This window comes from Oncorhynchus mykiss, chromosome 18 (genome assembly GCF_057628025.1).
Source record: "Oncorhynchus mykiss isolate SJ-2025 chromosome 18, ASM5762802v1, whole genome shotgun sequence".
Taxonomy (NCBI): Eukaryota; Metazoa; Chordata; class Actinopteri; order Salmoniformes; family Salmonidae; genus Oncorhynchus; species Oncorhynchus mykiss.
This window is the reverse complement of record NC_143039.1, coordinates 71,349,009-71,376,494: the sequence shown is the minus strand read 5'-3', so window position 1 is coordinate 71,376,494 and position 27,486 is coordinate 71,349,009. Positions and strand designations below refer to the sequence as shown.

Below are 27,486 nucleotides of genomic sequence, written 5' to 3'. Positions count from 1 at the left end.
TAACACTGGCCCACAGTGATGCTGTAACACTGGCCAACGGTGATGCTGTAACACTGGCCCACGGTGATGCTGTAACACTGGCCTACGGTGATGCTGTAACACTGGCCCACGGTGATGCTGTAACACTGGCCCACGGTGATGCTGTAACACTGGCCCACGGTGATGCTGTAACACTGGCCCACGGTGACGCTGTAACACTGGCCCACGGTGATGCTGTAACACCGGCCCACGGTGATGCTGTAACACCGGCCCACGGTGATGCTGTAACACCGGCCCACGATGATGCTGTAACACGGCCCACGGTGATGCTGTAACACTGGCCCACGATGATGCTGTAACACTGGCCCACGGTGATGCTGTAACACTGGCCCATGGTGATGCTGTTAAGGGAGTGCTGTCCTCAAGTCAGCAAACATAATCATTTTTGCTGTTTATATGAATAATGAAATTTAACATGACTTTTACTGTTGAGGCATTTTATAATTGTATCTAGGTCAGTCTCAGTTTGGCAATATGAAGAGCAAATACATGTCCAGAAATCCAGGTAGTCACACCAGTGTATTTTCTACATGGTAGAAGTTGACATGCAAAGCGTCCTTGTGTAACGGATGTGAAACGGCTAGCTTAGTTGGTGGTGCGCACTAAATAGCGTTTCAATCGGTGACGTCACTTGCTCTGAGACCTTGAAGTAGTAGTTCCCCTTGCTCTGCAAGGGCCGTGGCTTTTGTGGAGCGATGGGTAACGATGCTTCGTGGGTGACTGTTATTGATGTGTGCAGAGGGTCCCTGGTTCGCGCCCGGGTATGGGCGAGGGGACGGTTTAAAGTTATACTGTTACACTTGCTAGGCAGACGAGCCCATAAGGGAAAACATAGTGTCTATTTCGCATGTTTACCACTGCTGAGCTGATCCAGCTCTACCTACAGTACTAGCCACTGGGACACTGCACTCCCAACTGTCCCCATCCATGTACAGTTGAAGTCAGAAGTTTAATTAAATACACTTAGGTTGGAGTCATTAAAAAAATGTTTTCAACAAATCCACTGTCACGCCCTGACCATAGAGAGCCTTTTTATTCTCTATTTTGGTTAGGTCGGTGTGTGACTAGGGTGAGCGATCTAGTGCATCTATTTCTATGTTGGCCTGGTATGGTTCCCAATCAGAGGCAGCGGTTTATCGTTGTCGCTGATTGGGGATCATATTTAGGCAGCCATTTCCCCACTGTGTTTTGTGGGATCTTGTTTCTATCTAGTTGCCTGTGAGCACTGCTTGAGCGTCACGTATCGTTTATTCTTTATTGCTTTTTGTGCGTTTGACCATCAATAAAAGATGTTGAACCGATTCCACGCTGCACTTTGGTCTGAATGCATTTACGACGGTCCACAAACTTCTTGTGAACAAAATATAGTTTTGGAAAGTCGGTTAGGACATCTACTTCGTGCATGACATAAGTAATTTTTCCTACAATTGTTTACAGACAGATTATTTCACTTATAATTCACTGTATTGCAATTCCAGAGGGTCAGAAGTTTACATTCACTAACTTGAGTGTGCCGTTAAACAGCTTGAAAAATTCCAGAAAATTATGTCATTGCTTTAGAAGCTTCTGATAGGCTAGTTGACATCATTTGAGTCAATTGGAGGTGTACCTGTGGATGTATTTCAAGGCTTCCCTTCAAACTCAGTGCCTCTTTACATCATGGGAAAATCTAAAGACATCAGCCAAGATCTCCACTAGTCTGGTTCATCCTTGGGAGCAATTTCCAAACCCCTGAAGGTACCACGTTCATCTGTACAAACAATAGAAGGTATTGGAGTGGCCATCACAAAGCCCTGACCTCAATCCTATAGAACATTTGTGGGCAGAACTGAAAAAGCACATGCGAGCAAGGAGACTTACAAACCTGACTCAGTTACACCAGCTCTGTCAGGAGGAATGGGCCAAAATTCATCCAACTTATTGTTGGAAGCTTGTGGAAGGCTCCCTGAAATGTTTGACCCAACTTAAACAATTTAAAGGCAATGCTACCACCCACTAATTGAATGTATGTAAACTTCTGACCTACTGGGAATGTGATGAAAGAAATAAAAGCTGAAATAAAATAAAGTGGTGATCCAGACTGACCTAAAACAGATTAAATGTCAGGAATTGTGAAAAACAGAGATTAAATGTATTTGGCTACGGTGTATGTAAACTTCCAACTTCAACTGTATATTCCTCTCCTCTCCACCCTACAAGGGTAGATAGCAGCAGTCAGTCAGTCAGTCCCCAAGGCTCAGCTAGATCCAGGGTGACAAAGTAAGAAAATCTCTCTGTTTCTCTCTCCTCTCTCTCGCTCTTGCTCTTGCTCTCACTCTCCTCTCCCTCTCTCGCTCATGCTCTCATTCTCCTCTCTGTCCTCTCTCACTCCTCTCTTCTCTCTCTCACTATTTCAAGTACTTTAAAAACAAATCTAAAACTCCTTAGAATTCAGGTTCTGTCTGGTTTGAATAATATATAGCGATATAAAACAGAGGGATTTTCTACATCTATCCAAATCACTAGCCTTGATTTGAGATGGTAATGAATGGGCCTTGGTCAAAGCTAGTGCACTATATAGGGAATTAGGGAATAGGGTGGCATAGGGTGGCATTTGGGATACAACCGCTAACGTCTTGTTCCCACTGTATTGGCAACACAATACACTGGAACCAATTGGGAGGTTCCCCCTTTGGGCTCAATATCTCAAGCTATGGATGGCTATTGCTCATTACCCTCTCTTCATTTGTCCCCAATTAAATCCTGCCTCATGCCAGGAATATTCCAGATATGTGCTAGCTAGCTAGCTAGTAGCTATCTCTATCTCCTGCTGTGTCTAATTGTTACCTTGCTCTTGGGTTGCATCCCAATTTGCACCCTGTGCCTTATCTGTTATATACCTTATGACTAGAGCACTATCATCCCTGGTCAAAATTATTAACCTATAAAGGGAGTAGGGTGCCATTTTGGATGCAGACCTGGTGTTTAGGGGATGAGAGAGAGGGAAGTAGGAAGGAAACAGTTTTATTGTCGACATCATAGACACTTTACGGTTTAACAGCTCACGCAGCCCATAGTTAAGCAGTTGGAGTAATTAGCATTTGAATGGTAATTGCAATACATCCACATAGCGATGATATCCACATAGCAATGATGTCCACATAGCAATGATATCCACATAGCGATGATATCCACATAGCGATGATGAGGGTTATAATAAACATTATTAAATGGCTGCAGAGTAATCTAAAGTGCTCCCCATTCCTCCCATGTCCATCATGGAGTATCAATCTAACAATGTGCACAGGGTCCTGATATTACAGTTGTCCAGGTTTGAGAGGAAAGAAAAATACATATGCTTTTAAAGTCAAGGGGATTTTCCTCTCCTCATACACACAACAGTGGTGCTCTAGTCTCTAGGGAATGCTGAGTAATTCAAGAATTCATTAAAGGTGGAGTCCCTTTGCTTTTAGAAATCGTATTTCTCTTTAGAGTGGAGCCTTACTCCCTCTGAGACGTACATGGAGGTGATTGAGCCCCAGTATTAAGCCTTGACAGACAGGTCTAGCCTGGCCTAGCAGCCAATCTGTATTTCACAGAGGACCCTTCAATGGATCCCGAGTAGCACCCTATTCGTTATAGCGTGCACTAATTTTGACCAGGGCCCATAGGGATCCTTTCAAAAGTAGTGCACTATGTAGGGAATAGGGAGCCATTTGGGATGCAATCTGGATATGTTCCCATGGAAAATATGATTCTATCTTTTAATCTTTTAATTAATAATGGGATGTTTGTGTGCGACAGATATCAAAATGATGTAGTCACCTCCGTAATTGAAATGTTACATGACTGTGTTTGTCTGCTGTGATACAGACTTGTCATTGCAAATTTTCCATGCCGTCAGATTGACGTAAGTGGCCCTACCCAGAAGAGCTAGCATTTTTACTCTGCTGTATAGGGAAAGTGCATAGAGTTAGATTTGTATCTTGGAGGGATGCTTTAGTGCGAAAAGCTGAAAATCAATTTGAAACATTGTCACTCATAGTCCATTCTAAGTGCATCTGGGGTGTGTGTGTCTCGGAAAAACCACTCCCAAGCGAAGGTGTGATTTTAGTGAGGCTACCCTTGCAAATAAAACACCCCAGAAACGTCACGTGAAAAAAATAATGATCATTTTTTGTTGTTGTAATATTCACGAGTCTGACACACGTTTTTCGGACGTGTGAAGTTTTTCCCTCATAAAAAAAAATCTATCTTTTTTTACATGTTTATTTTTCACATCCTTACCACTTCCAGCAACATTTGGTCTCCCATTCAGGAACCAACCAGAGCCAAACCGGCTTAGCTTCAGAGACAAACCAGCAGGGTGCTATGTTGCTGGTATGAATGTGGGAAAACTTGCAAATGGAAAAAGGCAGCGAAAAGCCAGGGTAACAAAACCAAAGTTTGTGACATGGTGAGGTAGAACCCAGGAACAGAACATAGAGCCAGATGAGGAACCAGTGGTTGAGGGAAAAATGTAAATAATTTACTAGAAAATATTTAACAGAAGGTACAAAGTAAAACTGGGAAAAAAATAAACAGTAAGACTCAAACTCACTCAGAGACAAGCAAGAGCAAACAAATCAAGCTTTTGCAAAAGGTAACAGAAAAAACACCTCTCTTAAAAGACATCATCATTAGTAACAGAAAACACCTCTCTTAAAAGACATCATCATTAGTAACAGAAAACACCTCTCTTAAAAGACATCATCATTAGTAACAGAAAACACCTCTCTTAAAAGGAATCATAATTAGTAACAGAAAACACCTAAAGGTCATTATAGATTCTAGGGCGGTCTCTGCCGCCCTCTGGTGACAGGTGTTACCATGACAGGTGCGGCTCCATCCACGGAGCCAGGGTGACCACCACGTGGTCCCGAACAAGTCCAGGGTCCAGGATGTCTGGGCAGGCACCCACGCCCGCCCCTCAGGGCCATAGCCCTACATCGTAGTTTCATTACGCTGGTGTGAACCGCTTTAAGAGAAAGGCACATGGGTGCAGTTTCTTGTCTCACATGTTCCGCTGTGAAAGGACCACCCCTGCTCCTGTCAGCCTTGAGGTCCTTCAAAAATGGGTCTGGGATTTGCGGGTTAGGGCCGTGAAAGGCGCTGCCACCGCACCAAAGTTGTGTTGTGTATAAAACGTCTGTAAAAATTGACAAACCCGATGAACCGCTGGACTTGTTTGGGTTTGGCGGGACGGGGCCAGTCGGTGACCACCTTAGCCTTTACTGGGTCCATTTGGATGCCAGCGGTAGAGATAATGTGGCCCAGGAAGAAGATTTGGGATAGGTGGAACTAGCACTTCTCTATCTTGATGTATAGCTGACTCTGCAAGAGGTGTCTCGGGACTTGGCGGATGTGCAGGATGTGTTCAGGAAGGGACTTGAGAATATCAGGATGTAGTTGAGATAAGCAAAGACAAACCGATTCAACGTGTCCCTAAGAGTGTCATTGACCAATTCTTGGAAGACTGTCGGTGCGTTCGCTAATAAATATTCATAGTGGCCACTAGGGGTGTTAAAGGCAGTTCTCACCAGATTGTAAGCATTGCAGAGGTCCAGTTTGGTGAAGAACCGGGCCCTTTGAGTCTCTGAGTGGTTCACCCCGACCTGCAGTTGAATCGGCTTGGTCTGATATTTCACCTGGCCGGAGACGATGGGGCGTCCATCTAGGGCTTGAATCTGCAGAGGGATGGGGAATTTCACGCAGGAGATTAGTAGTTCTCTGGCAAGGTCCTGATAGGTGAAATTACCCGCGGCCACGGAGTCCACAAAGACTTGGATTTGATGCTGATGGTTGCCCCTTGGCGGAGGTGGAATAGCCGGATCGATGCTTCTCATCCGCCGACTGGGTGGTTGAAAACTCATCGCAGCTCGGAAGTGAAGGCAGATATGGAGCTGCGGGTGGTGGCTGCTGTTCCCACACAGCTGTTGGGTTTATGTTTTGCTTTTAAAATAATTATTTTTGTTTGCAGTACTAAGAATTTTATTCTCGACTTCAGAAATGTTGCTTGATATTAATGGAATAAAAGTAACTCACTCACTAGAGAATTGCACTATATAATAACACTATTAAAATTGTTTAAAGTTGTAATCCTTAATTGAAACATTAACAAAGTGCCATCCCAGCCACAGTTTCGGATAAAAGCTGAGGATTGGGGCTGAAGAAACGCAAACACTCTGAAATCCACACTATGCTATGGATGCAAGGACTGACCATCCATTATATCAAAATTATAGTTGTAACCATGTTTTTAGGTTACACAGTGTATGTTTACATTTACTTTGTTTACAAACATTGGAGTTAAACCAACCTATATTTTGGGTTCTGACAGGGTACAACAGTTGAACTAAGCTCATGAGGCATTTATACATTATATTCTTCAAGAATCAATGGGTACTATTGATGGGCGGGTTGACTCATAACCCGCAGTTCCCAGGGTTATATCCACAGGGTGACGGGTTAAGGGTAATTCAATATTGTGTTTGATTTACAGTCGGGTGGTTTGCAGGCAGGTTGAATAAAGAGAAGCAATAACTGTATAAATCCATAAATGTATAATACGCCTGCAATTTATATAGGCTACATTGAGGTTTTTCGTTCATTATTTTAGGCTATCTGGTATTAGTGCATAAGCCTAAACTTTGGGGTTTAACTGTACGCATAAATGACAGAAATGACAGATAAGAAGATGCATTAATCTAATTAAAGACAAGTTGATATATAAGCAGAAAGATATCTAAATCAGGCTTCAACAAAAAAGCACCCACTGTAATATTCAGTCGTTTTTGACTGTAGCCTATAGAGAATGTTCTATATTAGCACCTATATGCTCACCTTATCACATATAGTCGGCCGGTTATGGATGGTTTATTAGCAGTTGGGTGCGGGTGAACAAACAGATGACCCGCGCACCACTAATGGGTACATAGCATTATTTTATAAACCCAAAAAATTGATGTATCAACAAATGTCACTATTTGAACGTGATCCTTTAACCTGCCCCCCAAAAATGTATTATGTTCACTGATCCGTGAATGTCATGCAAAATTGTTCGCATGTGCCGCATTTGAGATTTTTAGATGCGGTCACCCTTATTCCAAATGTGGAAATATTGCTGCTACTGCAACATCTTAACACCATCTTTTCACCTGAGGAGAATAACACTATTTCAACCCAACATGGGAATCTGCAGTTCCACATTTGAAAGTGAGATTTTTCTGACATGTGAACCTGCAAATGTGATTTTCACATGTGACTGATTTTCAGATTTGACTGATTTTCACATGTTAACTTGAGTTTTTTATTTTTACATGTGAAAATGCAATTGTGTATTATTCTCATCACATGAAAGGTGGTGTTAACATATGATCTCTGAATACAACATACAGTGGGGAGAACAAGTATTTGATACACTGCCGATTTTGCAGGTTTTCCAACTTACAAAGCATGTAGAGGTCTGTAATTTTTATCATAGGTACACTTCAACTGTGAGAGATGGAATCTAAAACAAAAATCCATAAAATCACACTGTATGATTTTTAAGTAATTCATTTGCATTTTATTGCATGACATAGTATTTGATCACCAACCAACCAGTAAGAATTCCAGCTCTCACACACCTGTTAGTTTTTTTTAAGAAGCCCTCCTGTTCTCCACTCATTACCTGTATTAACTGCACCTGTTTGAACTCGTTACCTGTATAAAAGACACCTGTCAACACACTCAATCAAACAGACTCCAACCTCTCCACAGTGGCCAAGATCAGAGAGCTGTTTAAGGACATCCGGCATAAAATTGTAGACCTGCACAAGGCTGGGATGGGCTACAGGACAATAGGCAAGCATCTTGGTGAGAAGGCAACAACTGTTGGCGCAATTATTAGAAAATGGAAGAAGTTCAAGATGACGGTCAATCACCCTCGGTCTGGGGCTCCATGCAAGATCTCACCTCGTGGGGCATCAATGATCATGAGGATCAGCCCAGAACTACACGGCAGGACCTGGTCAATGACCTGAAGAGAGCTGGGACCACAGTCTCAAAGAAAACCATTAGTAACACACTACGCCGTCATGGATTAAAATCCTGCAGCGCACGCAAGGTCCCCCTGCTCAAGCCAGCGCATGTCCAGGCCCGTCTGAAGTTTGCCAATGACCATCTGGATGATCCAGAGGAGGAATGGCAGAAGGTCATGTGGTCTGATGAGACAAAAATAGAGCTTTCTGGTCTAAACTCCACTCGCCGTGTTTGGAGGAAGAAGAAGGATGAGTACAACCCCAAGAACACCATCCCAACCGTGAAGCATGGAGGTGGAAACAGCATTTTTGGGGAGGCTTTTCTGCAAAGGGGACAGGACGACTACATCGTATTGAGGGGAGGATGGATGGGGCCATGTATCGCGAGATCTTGGCCAACAACCTCCTTCCCCCAGTAAGAGCATTGAAGATGGGTCGTGGCTGGGTCTTCCAGCATGACAACGACCCGAAACAGACAGCCAGGGCAACTAAAGAGTGGCTCCGTAAGAAGCATCAAGGTCCTGGAGTGGCCTAGCCAGTCTCCAGACCTGAACCCAATAGAAAATCTTTGGAGGGAGCTGAAAGACCGTATTGCCCAGCGACAGCCCCGAAACCTGAAGGATCTGGAGAAGGTCTGTATGGAAGAGTGGGCCAAAATCCCTGCTACAGTGTGTGCAAACCTGGTCAGGAACTACAGGAAATGTATGATCTCTGTAATTGCAAACAAAGGTTTCTGTACCAAATATTAAGTTCTGCTTTTCTGATGAATCAAATACTATGTCATGCAATAAAATGCTAATTAATTACTTAAAAATCATACAATGTGATTTTCTGGATTTTGGTTTTAGATTCCGTCTCTCACAGTTGAAGTGTACCTATGATAAAAAATCACAGACCTCTACATGTTTTGTAAGTAGGAAACCTGCCGATTTGCAGGTTATCAAATACTTGTTCTCCCCACTGTATGTGAAATATGGTTTCACATGTGAAATTTAAGCTCAACATGTAAAAATAGCTCTAAGAGAGCACACTCATTCACAGTGACTGACAATCCACTGATGAGACAAGGTCATAGGTTAAGGGTAAGGTTCTCTCCGCTTTCTCTATTAATCACTACCTAGGTGTTAAGTAGGGAGGGAGTTGCGGTCACCCCATGTTGTCTTGTCTCGCTTGTGGTTAATTAAAATGGTCACTCTGTCATTCAGAGCACCTGTCAGCTGACTGATGGGATTTAAAACGCCCTGGTTCTCACCAGTGATGACAAATGATAGGAAAGCTCTCTCTCTCTCTCTTTCGCTTTCTCTTTCTCTCTCTCTCTCTCTCTGAATAGGAATCCCACTGTTCACACCGCGCTCCACACCTTTGAGGCAGTGCAGGTCTGAGGGATAGGAGTCATAGGTAGAGAGATGGGTTGAATCAATATTGTTTCCACATCATTTCAACCAAACAATGTGATGACCTTGAATCAACATGGACATCTGATTGATTTAGCAAAAAGTAACCAATGTAAGGGAATTTCTTATTTTGTTTAACCTAAATCCAATGACAGGGTAATGTTTTTGTTGATTTCAGTTGAATTTACATTAGTTGACAACTTGACCAAATTTAAATCAAAACTAGCAATTGAAAGGATGTCTATGCCCAGTGGGAGTGCACATTATTCAAGGGATGCAATAAAATATAGAGTCAACATAATCTCCCCGTTTATAACCAGTACTAGTAAACACACACAGAGTGAGCATGAGGGAAGTAGAGAAAGATAGAGAGAGAGGGAATCTCCAATAGAAGCAGTGCCTAAAAGGATTTACATTGTCAATCCGACGTCTGAAGTGGCCAGATGTCGGATGGAGAGGTGCAAGGCGATGCAGTCCAGAGTTTGATTTTGGCATCTGAATGCTTCTGGAGGCTCAGCAATTGCGTCACACCCACCATAAAAGCCCCCTACCACATTTTTAGATCAAGCATAAATGGTATTTTAGAGTAGAGGGTCGCATCCTGCTGATCCAACAGAGATCATTGTGGTGCGGTCGGCATTTTTCATGCTGCGGGCGGTCAGACAGACAACTTTGTGTTGAGAATTTTTTTTTGTCACGCAGATTATTTGGCAACGGTCGTCTTTCTGGTTTGTATGCGTTAGCCTAACTATTGTGTTAAAAGCATATATTTGTCACATTATTCACACACAGAATTTGCTGCTTCAAATTCAGTAGCCTACCTCTCCTTTCCGAGTTGGGCGAGATCAAGAGTAGACTGCCAAGAGTATATACCACAGGAGGTTGGTGGCACCTTAATTGGGGAGGACAGGCTCATGGTAATGGCTGGAGTGGAATAAGTGGAATGGTATGGAATCAAATACATCAAACACATGGTTTCCAGGTTTTTGATGCTAATCCATTCGCTCAGTTCCAGCCATTATTATGAGCCGTTCTCCTCTCAGCAGCCTCCACTGGTATATATGCATGGGCGCACAATCAAGTGGCAGTTATCTTTCCAAGATAATGTACTTAAATATGAATAGACTCTAGTTTACTACAGTGTCTGTAAATATTGATAATGGAAAGAAGTGGAAGATGCTCAACCAACTTGAGTCAAGGTGCATTCCAAAAATGTGATAATAATAATAAAAGGAAAAGGCGCAAGGCACGCATAGGCTACCATGGTGAGAGAACTTTGCACCTTTTAATTTTCAATAAATATTGATTAACCATTTATTTGTCTCTGCTTGCAAATCGTCCTCCTAAAAGGCAGGCTATAAAACGAGAAAGTGCAGGTCTCTCTAAATCTGCTCTCGTCAAGCTACTTCTATTCTATTCGCAGATGTAGCCCAGCAGTACCAATAACCTAATATAATGGGCAACGTGAGAATCTTTAGTAATTTAACCTATTTTTTTAGGTTATTTTTGCACATTTTGATATTGCCTGTAGGGATACACAATTGCTGGGACCATGGCTAGCAAGTCACATATGCTTCATATAATCTTCCAGGACAGTGGTTGGGTTCGGTGACCAGTTCTTGTGGTACCAGGTTTGAGTCGAAAGAAATCCAGCGGTGGCAGCAGTGAGGTATGAAAAGCTGCGGGTGCGGACGGGAACTGTGGGTGCGGACGGGAACCGTGGGTGCGGACGGGAACCGCGGGTGCGGACGGGAACGGACGGGAACCGCGGGTGCGGACGGGAACCGCGGGTGCGGACGGGAACCGCGGGTGCGGACGGGAACCGCGGGTGCGGACGGGAACCGCGGGTGAAGAAATCAGTTGTGCAGACCTCTACCTTAGAGCTCCTGTCGTACCCTTCAGCTTTAGCCATGGAGGTTGAGAGTGGACAGTAGATGACCAACATGTTCAAACGGCCCATGTGAGTGCATTGAGGCTTGGATAATGTGTACATACAGTACAGCATCACTGTCACTAATTGCTGGCAAGCCACTGGGTTTAGTTAATGACACTAAACGTTGACAAACATGGCGTTTGGTAATTAGGTCTATGGAAACGGCAGATTTGATGGTTAGGACTGTGAAATGCGTGTTCTAGAATCATGTCAAGTCACAGATGCGTTGTGTCACCCTTTAAAGGTGCAATCTGCAATTGCTACATACGTTTTTTTTAACTTGTAAATTAATGAGATGTACCCATTGATTCTTGAAGAATATAACTTATAAATGCCTCATGTCTTTACTTCAACTGCTGTACCCTGTCAGAACCCAAATTATAAGATTGTGTTACTCCAATGCTTGTAAACAAAGTAAATGTAAACAAACACTGTATAGCCTCAAACATTTTACATTTTATATAATGGATGGTCAGTCATTGTATCAATAGCCCTGTCTATGAATTTGAGAGTGGTTACTTTTCTCCAGCCCCATCTCTCAGATTTTTACTCAAACAGGGGCTTGGAGGGCCCTTTGTTATTATTTCAACTGCTGATTGCTTCTTTAAGGCTTTATATTTAGCTTTGGAAAGAAATGTGTTTTGTTACTAGGCATACTCTGTATTAGGCATACTCGGTCCTTGGCTAAGTGTATACAGCTGCACTATTCAAACTAGTCGTGTCTCTTCCTCCATCTTTCTCAGATAGCTTTGTGGAACAGTTTGTGTTCAGTCATTCGGTAGGACTATACACCACCAACGCCCAACGCAGTGCTCCTCACTTTTAAGCGGCTTCCATCCCATGCCAGGCTTCCGTCTGTGTTCCAAATGGCACCCTATTCCCTATATAGTGCACCACTTTCAACCAGAGAGCCTAAAGTAGTGTGTCATTTGTGTGTCATTCTCGGCTCGCGCCGTTGAGCCTCTGAGGTGGTTTTAAAAAACTCCCTCTAGACGTAGGTGGATTCCGCATTGCACTCGTTAATTGGAAACTGTGTATTGGTAAATGAGATGGAAAAGAGACTGCGGGAAGACAGGGATGTTTCCACTAAACTGCTTCATCGTCTTAAATCCAGAAAAAACATCTGAAAATCTCCCTCCTCCAAAAAAATAAATCGAACTGGCGTCCATGACCATGATGATTCATCATTCATACCCCGGGCTCACATAGGTTCTAGATAGCTCCACAGTGTTCACACAGTCGGGGAAAAAGCCCTCCTTTCACCACCCTTACATTAATTAACCCTTAAGGGGAGTGGTGGAGAGGATAAATAGTACATCTCTCTCTCCCCTCTCTCTCTCCCCCTCTCTGCAGTATATTATTTTCAAGAATCACTACGTGTCACATTTGGTATGAATGATTCGGGAGACAGGCGCAGGAATGCGTAATAGTTTTTTTTATTGCACCCAAATCACGGAGTGCCGTGTAAAGGCACGGGGACGAAGACCAAACAAACACGTAACAAAACACAGGGTAGAAACCCAAACAGAAGAGCGAGGAGTACCTCGAATATATAACACAAGCGCACAATGATTAACACACGGGCCGAGACCAGTAATCATCTAGGCAAACCACAATGGCACGAAAGCCAAAACACACAGCACAGGTACTCACACGAACCAACAGACATTGTAACAATAATAGACAGGACAATGGTAAACCAAGGGCACACTTAAACAATTACTAATCACTGGGAATAGGGGCGAGGTGTGCGTAATGAATGTTCCGGAGGGATCCGTGACACTATGCCTGTACTACTGTAAAGTTAAATACTCTTGCTAATTTTAAGCAGGCTTTTGTCTGGACTGTTGTCATATTTCATCCAGATTTCTATTGTGACGTCCTCCCAGCAATGGCAGCTTTTCACCTTCTCAGGCTAGCTAACGATTCCAATGACAAAACTGTCAACAAACGCTAGCTCCCCCAATGTTTGAGTCCCAGGCAATCCTCAACGACTTTACCCCCCACATACTCCTCTGTCTGTTCGGGCGTTGATTGCGTCCAGACCTATTAACACTCAACAGTTGCTACTGGATATCTGTGGCTGTGTGGGTGTACCCCAAATGGCACCGTATTCCCTATATAATACACTGCTTTTGACCCAAGCCCTATGGGCCCTGGTTCAAAGTAGTGCACTAAATAGGGAACAGGGTGCCATTTGGTACGCAACCTGTGACTTCATATGCTCATCTGTCATGCCCCATCCCTCCCGTGGCAGTACAGTATGTGGTGCAATTAGAGCTGTGAGCCACATTGGCCCTTCACAGCGAATCACGGACAAGACCAGGAAAAACCAGGGAGAGCAGGAAGCAGACAGTTAGCCATGCGTGCATGCCGTGTACCACAGGAGGCTGCTGAGGGGAGGACAGCTCATAGTAATGGCTGAAATGGAGTGCATGGAATGGTATCAAACACATGGAAACCATGGAAACCATGTGTTTGATGAGTTTGATACCATGTCATTTATTCCTCTCCAGCCATTATCATGAGCCTGTCCTCCCCAATTAAGGCGCCACCAACCTCCTGTGCCGCGTACCATACTAAAAGCATGTCTGGGCATGTCTGAACACGTCTGGGCATGTCGGGGCATGTCTGAGCATGGCTGAGCATGTCTGGGCACGTCTGGGCCTGTCTGATCACGTCTGGGCCTGTCTGGGCCTGTCTGAGCATGTCTGATAACACAGCAGACCATGTCTCCTACCGGTCTCTGTATGATCCCTTCATAGAGATCCTATTAAATTATTCCTATTCTAATTCCTACTTCTATGGATCCCTATGGATTATATGGATACTAGCACACAAGCACGGAGATCATGCTATACACTACACAGTGTTAACCATATGTTCACAACCAGTAACACAGATATAATGTGAAGATTGGATGTGTGTGTGTGTGTGTGTGTGCGTGTGTGTATGCGTGTGTGTGCGTGCGTACGTGCGTGCTTGCGTGTGTGATCTCATTGGTAGCAGAAGGAGACATGCAGAGAAGGGCAGTGTTGTCAGCAGCTATCTCTCCAGATGGCTCCCTGATCTATTCCTCTCACGGTGTGGATAATATGTGATCACTGGAGTGTATTACTTCCCCAATGCCAAGAGAAACCGATGCCCTGCAAGGCTACCCCTACTACTGTGTGATACTATGTGCAACCTTTAGCAGATCACAAACATACTTCACCTCCAGAAAAATGTATGTTCCCCTGGAATTAACTTGGACAGGGTTCAAATTGATTCTGTCCTTTCGTATTTCGGGGGAGCATCATCTTCAGCAGCGATTTATATGAATTTAACATCACCACCCAGCCAATGGGGATATCTGTGTGTACTGGACAGTAGGTCTAGAATTTAATACCATTAATTATCTAGAATATAATGCCATTAATAATCTAAAATATACCATTCATAGATATACAATATAATACCATTAATAGTTATACAATATAATACCATTAATAGTCATACAATATAATACCATTAATAGGTATACAATATAATACCATTAATAGTTATACAATATAATACCATTAATAGTCATACAATATAATACCATTAATAGGTATACAATATAATACCATTAATAGTTATACAATATAATACCATTAATAGTCATACAATATAATACCATTAATAGTTATACAATATAATACCATTAATAGTCATACAATATAATACCATTAATAGGTATACAATATAATACCATTAATAGTTATACAATATAATACCATTAATAGTCATACAATATAATACCATTAATAGGTATACAATATAATACCATTAATAGTTATACAATATAATACCATTAATAGGTATACAATATAATACCATTAATAGTTATACAATATAATACCATTAATAGTCATACAATATAATACCATTAATAGGTATACAATATAATACCATTAATAAATATACAATATAATAGCATTAATTGTCACGCCCTGACCTTAGTTATCTATGTTTTATGTATTATTTTGGTCAGGTCAGGGTGTGACGAGGGTGGGTATGTGTGTTTATGTCCTGTCTAGGGTTTTTGTATATCAATGGGTTTTTTGTATGTCTAGGTAATGTAGGTCTATGGTGGCCTGAATTGGTTCCCAATCAGAGGCAGCTGTTTGTCGTTGTCCCTGATTGGGGATCCTATTCAGGTTGCCATTTTCCATTTTGGTTTTGTGAGACACTCGGTCTTTATAGCTGCACGTTCGTTTTGGTAGTTTTGTTTAGTGTTCTTTCTTTATTTAAAGAAGAATGTAAAGAATATCACGCTGCGCCTTGGTCTCCTCTATACGGTGAACGTGACAGAATAACCCACCAAACCAGGACCAAGCGGCGTGAAAAGGAGGAACAGCGCTTAATGGGGAAATGGACCTGGGAGGAGATATTAGATGGAGCAGGACCCTGGACACCGCCGGGGGAGTATCGCTGTCCTAAGGAGGAGAGAGACGCAGCGACTGTGGAACGGCGATACTACGAGGAGAAATACCGGAGAATAGAGGAGCGGCGAAGATATGAAGGTACACAGCTAGCACGGAAGCCCGAGAGGCAGCCCCAATAAAAAAAATTTGGTTTACCTCTTTGGACCATGATATCCTGTGCCGGCTCTGCGTACTGTGTTTCCGGTGAGTCTGCACAACCCAGTGCGTCCTGTGCCCTGCATTCGAAGGGCGAAAATAAACATCCAGCCAGGACGGGTTGTGTCAGCTCTACACTCCAGAGCTCCAGTGCGCCTCCCCAGTCCAGTATGTCCCACATTCGCCCTGAGGTGTGTGTCCCCAGCCCAGTACCACCAGTGCCGACACCCCGCACCAGGCTTCCAGTGCGCCTCCAGAGTCCAGTACGCCCTGTTCCTCCTCCCCGCACTCGCTCTGAGGTAAGTGTTACCAGCCCAGTACCACCAGTGCCGGCACCACGCACCAGGCCTACAATGCGCCTCGGCATTCCAGAGCGTCCAGAACATCCAGCGATGGTCCACGCAGCGAGGGTTCCCAGCCCGGGGCCTACAGCGAGGATCCGCAGTTCAGAGCCTCCGGCGATGATCCACGGGGCAGTGCTACAAGAGCGGACTCAGTGTAAAGAAGGGGGCAGCATCCAGAACCAGAGCCGCCACTGAGGGTAGATGCCCACCCGGACCCTCCCCTATAAGTTCAGGTTTGCGGTCGGGAGTCCCACCTTTGGGGAGGGGGGGGGGGCACGGTCACGCCCTGACCTTAGTTATCTATGTTTTATGTAATATTTTGGTCTGGTCAGGGTGTGACGAGGGTGAGCATGTGTGTTTTTGTCCTGTCTAGGGTTTTTGTATATCAATGGGGTTTTGTATGTCTAGGTAATGTAGGTCTATGGTGGCCTGAATTGGTTCCCAATCAGAGGCAGCTGTTTATCGTTGTCCCTGATTTTCCAGTTTGGTTTTGTGGGTTTTTGTCTGTGTAGTTGCATGTTAGCACTCACGTTCGTTTTGTTAGTTTGTTTAGTGTTTTTTCTTTATTTAAAGAAGAATGTATTCATATCACGCTGCGCCTTGGTCTCCTCTATGCGACGAATGTGACATTAATAGACATACAATATAATACCATTAATTATCTAGAATATAATACCAATAATAGACATGCAATGAAATACCATTAATTATCTGGATTAATGGTTAAAATATGATACCATTAATAGACATACAGCGCCTTGCAAAAGTATTCATCTTCCTTGCCATTTTTACTATTTTGTTGCATTACAACCTGTAATTTAAATAGATTTTTATTAGGATTTCATGTAATTGTCACGTTCTGACCTTAGTTCCTTTGATTTGTCTTTGTTTTAGTATGGTCAGGGCGTGAGTTGGGTGGGTTGTCTATGTTCCGTTTTCTTTGTTGTGTTTGCGTTTGGCCTGGTATGGTTCTCAATCAGAGGCAGGTGTCGTTAGTTGTCTCTGATTGAGAATCACACTTAGGTAGCCTTTTCCCACTTGTGTTTCGTGGGTGTTTATTTGCTGTGTCTGTGTGTTCCACACGGAACTGTTTCGGTTGGATATTTCACGTGTTGTTTATTGTTTCGTTTCAGTGTTCGCTTGTTTTAATAAAGAGCATGAACACGTAGCACGCTGCACATTGGTCCTCCGATCCTTACTACTCGTCGGAGGAGGAGGAAGACAGCCGTTACAGAAACACCCACCACCAAAGGACCAAGCAGCGTGGTAAAGGGGAGCAGCAGCTCTCGGGACTCCTGGACATGGGAGGAGATTCTGGACGGAAAGGGACCCTGGGCACAGGCTGGAGAATATCGCCGCCCCAAGGCTGAGCTGGAGGCAGCGAAAGCCGAGAGGCGGTGGTAAGAGGAGGCAGCGCGGCTGGAAGCCCGAGTGGCAGACCCAAAAAGTTTTTGGGGGATACACACGGGGAGTGTGGCGAAGTCAGGTAGGAGACCTGCGCCAACTCCCCGTGCTTACCGTGGAGAGAGAGGGACCGGGCAGGCACCGTGTTATGCCGTGAGGCGCACGGTGTCCCTGGTGCGCAGGCATAGCCCGGTGCGATACATAGCAGCACCTCGTATCAGCCGGGTTAGGTTGGGCATCGAGCCAGGTGCCATGAAGCCGGCTCAGCTCATCTGGTCTCCAGTGCGTCTCCTCGGGCCGGGGTACATGGCACCAGCCCTACTCACGGTGTCCCTGGTTCGCCAGCACAGCCCAGTGCGGGCTATTCCACCTCGCCACACCGGTCTCCCGTCCGTCCGGTGCTGCCGGAATCTCCCGTCCATTCGTGACCCGTGGCTTGGGTCCCCAGCCCGAGGTCGGCGGGGAGGGTCGCCGCGTTAAAGAGGCACCGGAGGCAGGTAAAGAGGCGGAGAAGGACTATGGTGGAGTGGGGTCCACGTCCCGCGCCAGAGCCGCCACCACCACCGTGGACAGACACCCACCCAGACCCTCCCCTATAGGTTTAGGTTTAGTTTTTGCGCCCGGAGTCCGCACCTTTGGGGGGGGGGGGGGGGGGGGGGGGGGGATGCTGTCACGTTCTGACCTTAGTTCTTTTATTATGTCTTTGTTTTAGTATGGTCAGGGCGTGAGTTTGGTGGGTTGTCTATGTTCCTTTTTCTATGTTTTGGGATTTCTGTGTTTGGCCTGGCATTGTTCTCAATCAGAGGCAGCTGTTTATCGTTGTCCCTGATTGAGAACCATATTTAGGTAGCCTGGTTTCACTTTTGAGTTGTGAGTGATTATTTTCTGTGTTAGTGTTTGTTACCAAACGGGACCGTTTAGTTTGTTTCACTTTGTTATTTTGTATTTGTGTAGTGTTAAGTTTGTCTTATTAAAATGGGCGAATACCACGCTGCAAATTGGTCCGACCTCTCTTACTCCTCATCAGAGGAAGACGACGAACGTTACAGTAATGGACATACACAAAATAATCCAAATTAGTGAAAAAGTGAAAAAAATGACTTGTTTTAAAAAACAAGGCTTCAAACATAAAGATATAAAACTGTATTTTTTTGTGAAGAATCAACAACAAGTAGGACACAATCATGAAGTGGAACGACATTTATTGGATATTTCAAACTTTTTTAACAAATCAAAAACTGAAAAATTGGGCGTGCAAAATTATTCAGCCCCCTTAAGTTAATACTTTGTAGCGCCACCTTTTGCTGCGATTACAGCTGTAAGTCGCTTGGGGTATGTCTCTATCAGTTTTGCACATCGAGAGACTGAAATTTTTTCCCATTCCTCCTTGCAAAACAGCTTGAGCTCAATGAGGTTGGATGGAGAGCATTTGTGAACAGCAGTTTTCAGTTCTTTCCACAGATTCTTGATTGGATTCAGGTCTGGACTTTGACTTGGCCATTCTAACAACTGGATATGTTTATTCTTGAACCATTTTGCTTTATGTTTGCTTTATGTTTTGGATCATTGTCTTGTTGGAAGACAAATCTCCGTCCCAGTCTCAGGTCTTTTGCAGACTCCATCAGGTTTTCTTCCAGAATGGTCCTGTATTTGGCTCCATCCATCTTCCCATCAATTTTAACCATCTTCCCTGTCCCTGCTGAAGAAAAGCAGGCCCAAACCATGATGCTGCCACCACCATGTTTGACAGTGCGGATGGTGTGTTCAGCTGTGTTGCTTTTACGCCAAACATAACGTTTTGCATTGTTGCCAAAAAGTAGAATTTTGGTTTCATCTGACCAGAGCACCTTCTTCCACATGTTTGGTGTGTCTCCCAGGTGGCTTGTGGCAAACTTTAAACAACACTTTTTATGGATATCTTTAAGAAATGGCTTTCTTCTTGCCACTCTTCCATAAAGGCCAGATTTGTGCAATATACGACTGATTGTTGTCCTATGGACAGAGTCTCCCACCTCAGCTGTAGATCTCTGCAGTTCATCCAGAGTGATTATGGGCCTCTTGGCTGCATCTCTGATCAGTCTTCTCCTTGTATGAGCTGAAAGTTTATATGGACGGCCAGGTCTTGGTAGATTTGCAGTGGTCTGATACTCCTTCCATTTCAATATTATCGCTTGCACAGTGCTCCTTGGGATGTTTAAAGCTTGGGAAATCTTTTTGTATCCAAATCTGGCTTTAAACTTCTTCACAACAGTATCTCGGACCTGCCTGGTGTGTTCCTTGTTCTTCATGATGCTCTCTGCGCTTTTAATGGACCTCTGAGACTATCACAGTGCAGGTGCATTTATACGGAGACTTGATTACACACAGGTGGATTGTATTTATCATCATTAGTCATTTAGGTCAACATTGGATCATTCAGAGATCCTCACTGAACTTCTGGAGAGAGTTTGCTGCACTGAAAGTAAAGGGGCTGAATAATTTTGCACGCCCAATTTTTCAGTTTTTGATTTGTTAAAAAAGTTTGAAATATTCAATAAATGTCGTTCCACTTCATGATTGTGTCCCACTTGTTGTTAATTCTTCACAAAAAAATACAGTTTTATATCTTTATGTTTGAAGCCTGAAACGTGGCAAAAGGTCGCAAAGTTCAAGGGGGCCGAATACTTTCGCAAGGCACTGTATTTACCCTGTTTGCTATGAAGCCCTTAAATAAGATTTAGTGCAACCAATTACCTTCAGAAGTCACATAATTAGTTAGATTGCACATAGGTGGACTTTATTTAAGTGTCACATGATCTGTCACATGATCTCAGTATATATACACCTGTTCTGAAAGGCCCCAGAGTCTGCAACACCACTAAGCTAGGGGCACCACCAAGCACGCGACACCATGAAGACCAAGGAGCTCTACGAACAGGTCAGGGACAAAGTTGTGGAGAAGTACATCAGGGTTGGGTGATAAAAAAATATCAGAAACTTTGAACATCCCACAGAGCACCATTAAATCCATTATTTAAAATGGAACGAATATAGCACCATAACAAACCTGCCAAGAGAGGGCTGCCCACCACAACTCACATACCAGGCAAGAAGGGCATTAATCAGAGAGGCAACAAAGAGACCATAGATAACCCTGAAGAAGCTGCAATGCTCCACAGCGGAGATTGGAGTATCTGTCCATAGGACCACTTTAAGCTGTACACTCCACAGAGATGGGCTTTACAGAAGAGTGGTCTGAAAAAAAGCCATTGCTTAAAGTTTTTGCAAAAAAAGGCATGTGGGAGATTCTAGCTTTTTGGCCATCAAGATAAACACTATGTTTGGCGCAAACCCAACACCTCTCATCACCCCGAGAACACCATCCCGACAGTGAAGCATGGTGGTGGCAGCATCATGCTGTGGGGATGTTTTTCTTCGGCAGGGACTGGGAAACTGGTCAGAATTGAAGGAATGTTGGATGGCGCTAAATACAGGAAAATTCTTGAGGGAAACCTGTTTCAGTCATCCAGAGATTTGAGACTGGGACAGAGGTTCATCTTCCAATGATCCTAAGCATACTGCTAACGTAACACTTGAGTGGTTTATGGGGAAACATTTAGATGTCTTGGAATGGCCTAGTCAAAGCCCAGACCTCAATCCAATTGAGACACCAGCGGAACCCATCCAACTTGAAGGAGCTGGAGCAGTTTTGCCTTGAAGAATGGGCAGAAATCGCAGTTGCTAGATGTGCCAAGCTTATAGAGACAATTGCTGTAATTGCTGGAAAAGGTGGCTCTACAAAGTATTGACTTTGGGAGGGGGTGAATAGTTATGCACTCTCACGTTTTCTTTTCTTTCATATTTCTCGCTGGATTTCACAATAAAAAATATAGTGCATCTTCAAAGTGGTAGCCATGTTGTGTTAATGAAATGATACAAACCCCTCAAAAATCTATTTTAATTCCAGGTTGTAAGGCAACAAAATAGGAAAAATGCCAAGGGGAGTGAATACTTTCACAAGCCACTGTAGAATATAATACCATTAATAAACATTGAAAATAATACCATCAATAAACCTAGAATATAATACCATTAATAAACCTATTAATATAATTCCATTAATAAACCTAGAATATAACGCCATTGATAAACCTTCAATATAATACCAATTTCCCATTCATAAACCTAGAATAAAATACCATTGATGAACCTAGAATATAATACCATTAATAAACCTAGAATATAATACCAAATTCCCATTAATATACTGGCATCGGTTACTGTTTTGATTGAGAATAACTCAAATTTAAACTATCAATGTGAGCCTTTGCTTGGAGTATTTTCCATTGAACTCCATTGAAAGACAATGTGAATGGGAGGCTTTTGCTAACAATGGAGCTGAAAGAATACCAGGGTTCATCCAGGACATGGAGGCCTGGAGTCTGTATAGATCATCTGGAGGTCAGCCATTCTGAAGCCATTATACCACGAAGGCCACAGGGCTGGAAAAAGTGCTTCTACCATTAGGCATTCTTCTGATCCAGGACTCTTCTGATCCAGGGTTATTCTGACCCAGGACTCTTCTGATCCAGGGTTATTCTGATCCAGGGTTATTCTGACCCAGGGTTATTCTGACCCAGGACTCTTCTGATCCAGGGTTATTCAAACCCAGGGTTACTCTGATCCAGGACTCTTCTGATCCAGGGTTATTCTGATCCAGGGTTATTCTGACCCAGGACTCTTCTGATCCAGGGTTATTCTGACCCAGGGTTACTCTGATCCAGGACTCTTCTGATCCAGGGTTATTCTGACCCAGGGTTACTCTGATCCAGGACTCTTCTGATCCAGGGTTATTCTGACCCAGGGTTACTCTGATCCAGGACTCTTCTGATCCAGGGTTATTCTGACCCAGGGTTACTCTGACCCAGGACTCTTCTGACCCAGGGTTATTTTGACCCAGGACTCTTCTGATCCACAGTTATTCTGACCCAGGGTTATTCTGAATCAGGGTTATTCTGACCCAGGGTTATTCTGACCCATGGTTATGCTGACCTAGGGTTACTGAGATCCAGGGATACAGTCTCCATATTGAATCATGATTGTGTTTTACTTCAAGCCCATGAGAAAGGGTCTAAGCGATGCAGCAGTGCAGTAGTGGTGTTGTGTAAGTTCTCTGTGTTTAAATAGCAGAGCAAGTCTTCCTCCCAAAGTAAAGCACAGTACACAGCATGGCATTGGACATGCATCTAGCTGAGACTGATATTCTAGGGGCGGCATGCTGGGCGTGATTGTGGCGGCCTGCTGGCTCTCCCCATGCAGGACATGGTGTCTGTGTGTCTGTGTCACTGTATGCAGCAAGAGCACACTGCTAGACTCCCGATCAGGCACCTGCTACATACGGTATATAGCAGTACAGTAGGGTTTCTGGAAAGGGTTGCACTATATTTTATCTGTATCTTTATCAATATGCTTTTAGATGAGACATCTGCCATACAGTAATATGAACTGGGTGGTTCAAGCCCTGAATGCTGATTGGCTGACAGCCGTGGTATATTTAAGCAATAAAGCCTGAGATGGTTTGGTATATAGTCAACATAGCACGGCTAAGGGCTGCTCTCTGGCACAACGCAACACGGAGTGCCTGGATACAGGTCTTAGCCGTGGTATATTGGCCATATACTACAAACCCTCCGAGGTGCCTTATTGCTATTATAAACTGGTTACCAAAGTAATTAGTGGAGCAAAAATAAATGTTTTTATCATTCCCATGGTATACGGTCTGATATACCACGGCTGTCAGCCAATCAGCATTCAGAGCTCGACCCACCCATTTTATAACAAACTTTATACAATGGCGGATCTAATCCTGAATGCTGATTGGTTAACAGTGCATTCCAGCCAGTGTCTATTCCACAAGTTACCATCGGCTAAATGAAATCTATGACGTTACAATGCCTATTTACTGTTCAAAATGACTGAGCTATCCACTGTCTCATCAGCCTAACCAGTCACTTTATGAACTTGATCTCCACTATAAAAAAGCATCTAGACATTATCTCACATTTCTTTTAGACTAACATTTATGTTTTCACCGTCCTGTCTGTCTCTCCGTCATTTGCAACATTGTTTCAATATTCAAATTCGATCTTCAACTGTCCCATATTAGTGAACTTGTAGTGGTCGGGACAAGAGAGAGAGGCAGGCAGTGTTTCTCAGCTAGCCAAAATCATGAATCAGCTGGCATCACTTTTATGGATGTATGAAAAGAAATGTCAATTGAAACAAGGTAAAACAAGCTAGTTTGCCATCTTTCCAGCTTCAGTTTGAAGTTATTATGTTAGTTGTGTTGTTTGCTATCTGCTATGAACAACATTGTCCTAACAAGAAAGCACATTTTCAATGCTAGGCAAAATTGTGCCTCATTAGCTCGTTGTTATGGATTTATCCAAATAAATCTCACTATAAAAAATCTTAAACAAATGCAGCGACTGTTGTTATTCTATCTGCTCTGTTTGGCGTGACTGTAAGTTAGCCGTAGTTGGCTAGTCAGCAAGCAAGGGATGAAAATGTTGCCAGCCTGTTTGGCAATGGAACATTTAAAACGAACGACTGGGTCACGTCCATAGATACAGAACAAAAAGACTGAACGACTGGGTCGCGTCTCTGACCATCGAACCAATAGAACGAATGACCAGCCGGCTTGGGTAGCAACCCTACATTTGTTTTTCATGACTATATCTTGTGAAAGGATGAAATAGTCTGAATGAATTCATCACAATAAAGTTTTTTTGTGAAAATATGCTAATCAGTATTTAAGTATGTTGGTAACCCGTTGTATTAAAGTGATAATGCCCTCAAAGCCGGTGTTTGGAGGATATATTGTCACGGTTAACAACACCCATGCCAACATATCCTCCAAACAACGGCTTTGAGGGCATTATCACTTAAGTAATATATGCCACTTAGCAGCCGCGTTCATCCGAAGTGGCTTACAGTCAGTTGTGCATAAATGTTGTGTGTTTGAGTGGTCCCCTGAGAATGGAAGAGAGGCATGCTCTACCAACTGAGCTACAGAGGAACACTGTATCTGAGTTTAGTTTATCCACATATATGTTTTTGTGCGTTAAAGTTGTAGTTATTTTTTACTCTGCTTTTTTTTGTCAAATCTCTGTTTTTCCCCCATAATGGTGATAACTATACCGCAGTGATTACATCATTGTGTTGCTTGTCATGTGCACTATGAGTCAATTATATAGACGCCTCCCAAATAATGCTCATCTGTTATCTCCTCTCTCCTCTCCAGGTTTCATATATACGTGTGGTGGGATGCTGAAAGGTCGTAATGGCACCATTGAAAGCCCAGGTTTTCCGTATGGGTACCCCAATGGGGCTAACTGTACATGGGTTATTGTAGCAGAGGAGGGGAACCGAATTCAAATTGTCTTTCAGTCCTTCGCTGTGGAGGAGGAGTATGACTTTTTATCGCTTTATGATGGACATCCTCATCCGGTGAACTTCAGGACGAGGTGGGTGCCATTTTAATACAATGTTCATTTCCTATTTCTATATATCTCCTTGCCTTAATTCTTCAATCCCTGTCTGATAAAATCCTGCTTCTTCTTTTCTTCTAGTAGCTGAATATAGGATTTTCAGCTTTAGGGTTGACATTTTAAAAGATAGATGAGTATGCTACTTACACTGTTCCTTTCACGCAAGACTTTCGTCAGAGCAGAGCGGACTTTGAGAGCGATATGGTCTTGGATAACCTGATTAGCCCATTCTAATCTAAAATGGAAGCCCAGCAGCTTCTTCTATCAGAGCAGGCAGAACTCTCTCACTCATTTCCGAACACGTTTGATCACTGGGAAAGAGATCAGTCCAAATCATTCCATTGTAATTTGTTGCTTACATGGATACAAGATCGCTCCGGCAGTTTGACCGAATTAAAGCCGCCACTGAGAAATCACACCAGGTGATTAAGGCAGAGAAAATGGAACAGCTCTGTCCAATTAGCTGGTTATTGTAATTACTCCGGGTCCCATTAACCTGTGCTAATACACAGCAGATCCTTTCCTTTCAAAACCTTGCCGTTTGATTGGAATGTTTTCTGTGCCCTCGGAACCCTCATTAGCTTTGAACATTCTAGTCATTCATTAGGGGGACTGTGGTAACTGGCGAAGCGGCTTATAAAGCCCCGGTTTCATCATGGCTATCAGAGCTATCTTTATATTTAACTCTGCATTGTTGGAAATGAAGTAATTAAGCATTTCACTGTTCGTCTACACCTGTTGTTTACGAAGCATGAGACAAATACATTTAGATTTGATTTGACACACACACACACACGTCACCTCCTCTAATAGCACTACCCTCCATGTGGAACATGTTCAATTGAATCAAAAACCGCCAAACAATTAAAAAAAGGATGTGGAGATAAATGACTAGACACCCCAGAGGGAAGGAGGTGACTAGACACCCCAGAGGGAAGGAGGTGACTAGACACCCCAGAGTGAAGGAGGTGACTAGACACCCCAGAGTGAAGGAGGTGACTAGACACCCCAGAGTGAAGGAGGTGACTAGACACCCCAGAGTGAAGGAGGTGACTAGACACCCCAGAGTGAAGGAGGTGACTAGACACCCCAAAGGGAAGGAGGTGACTAGACACCCCAGAGGGAAGGAGGTGACTAGACACCCCAGAGGGAAGGAGGTGACTAGACACCCCAGAGGGAAGGAGGTGACTAGACACCCCAGAGAGAAGGAGGTGACTAGACACCCCAGAGGGAAGGAGGAGACTAGACACCCCAGAGTGAAGGAGGTGACTAGACACCCCAGAGGGAAGGAGGTGACTAGACATCCCAGAGTGAAGGAGGTGACTAGACACTCCAGAGGGAAGGAGGTGACTAGACACCCCAGAGGGAAGGAGCAGACTATACACCCCAGAGTGGAGGAGGTGACTAGACACCCCAGAGTGAAGGAGGTGACTAGACACCCCAGAGTGAAGGAGGTGACTAGACACCCCAGAGGGAAGGAGGTGACTAGACACCCCAGAGGGAATGAGGTGACTAGACACCCCAGAGTGAAGGAGGTGACTAGACACCCCAGAGGGAAGGAGGAGACTAGACACCCCAGAGGGAATGAGGTGACTAGACACCCCAGAGGGAAGGAGGTGACTAGACACCCCAGAGGGAAGGAGGTGACTAGACACCCCAGAGGGAAGGAGGTGACTAGACACCCCAGAGGGAAGGAGGAGACTAGACACCCCAGAGGGAAGGAGGAGACTAGACACCCCAGAGGGGAGGAGGAGACTAGACACCCCAGAGGGAAGGAGGTGACTAGACACCCCAGAGGGAAGGAGGAGACTAGACACCCCAGAGGGAAGGAGGAGACTAGACACCCCAGAGGGAAGGAGGAGACTAGACACCCCAGAGGGAAGGAGGAGACTAGACACCCCAGAGGGAAGGAGGAGACTAGACAGCCCAGAGGGAAGGAGGAGACTAGACACCCCAGAGTGAAGGAGGAGACTAGACACCCCAGAGGGAAGGAGGTGACTAGACACCCCAGAGGGAAGGAGGAGACTAGACACCCCAGAGGGAAGGAGGAGACTAGACACCCCAGAGGGAAGGAGGAGACTAGACACCCCAGAGGGAAGGAGGAGACTAGACACCCCAGAGGGAAGGAGGAGACTAGACACCTCAGAGGGAAGGAGGAGACTAGACACCCCAGAGGGAAGGAGGAGACTAGACACCCCAG

General features: G+C 44.1%; 1 protein-coding gene across 2 annotated transcripts in view; it reads left to right on the top strand.

The window, feature by feature from the left end:
• Window positions 1-27,486, top strand: part of csmd1a (CUB and Sushi multiple domains 1a) — a 349,431-nt gene that overhangs the window by 69,115 nt on the left and 252,830 nt on the right. For both annotated transcript variants that reach the window (XM_090209282.1, XM_090209283.1), the window contains exon 2: window positions 25,040-25,262. In XM_090209282.1, the coding sequence (XP_090065408.1) occupies window positions 25,040-25,262 (223 nt within the window). The remainder of the gene's footprint in view (window positions 1-25,039; window positions 25,263-27,486) is intronic.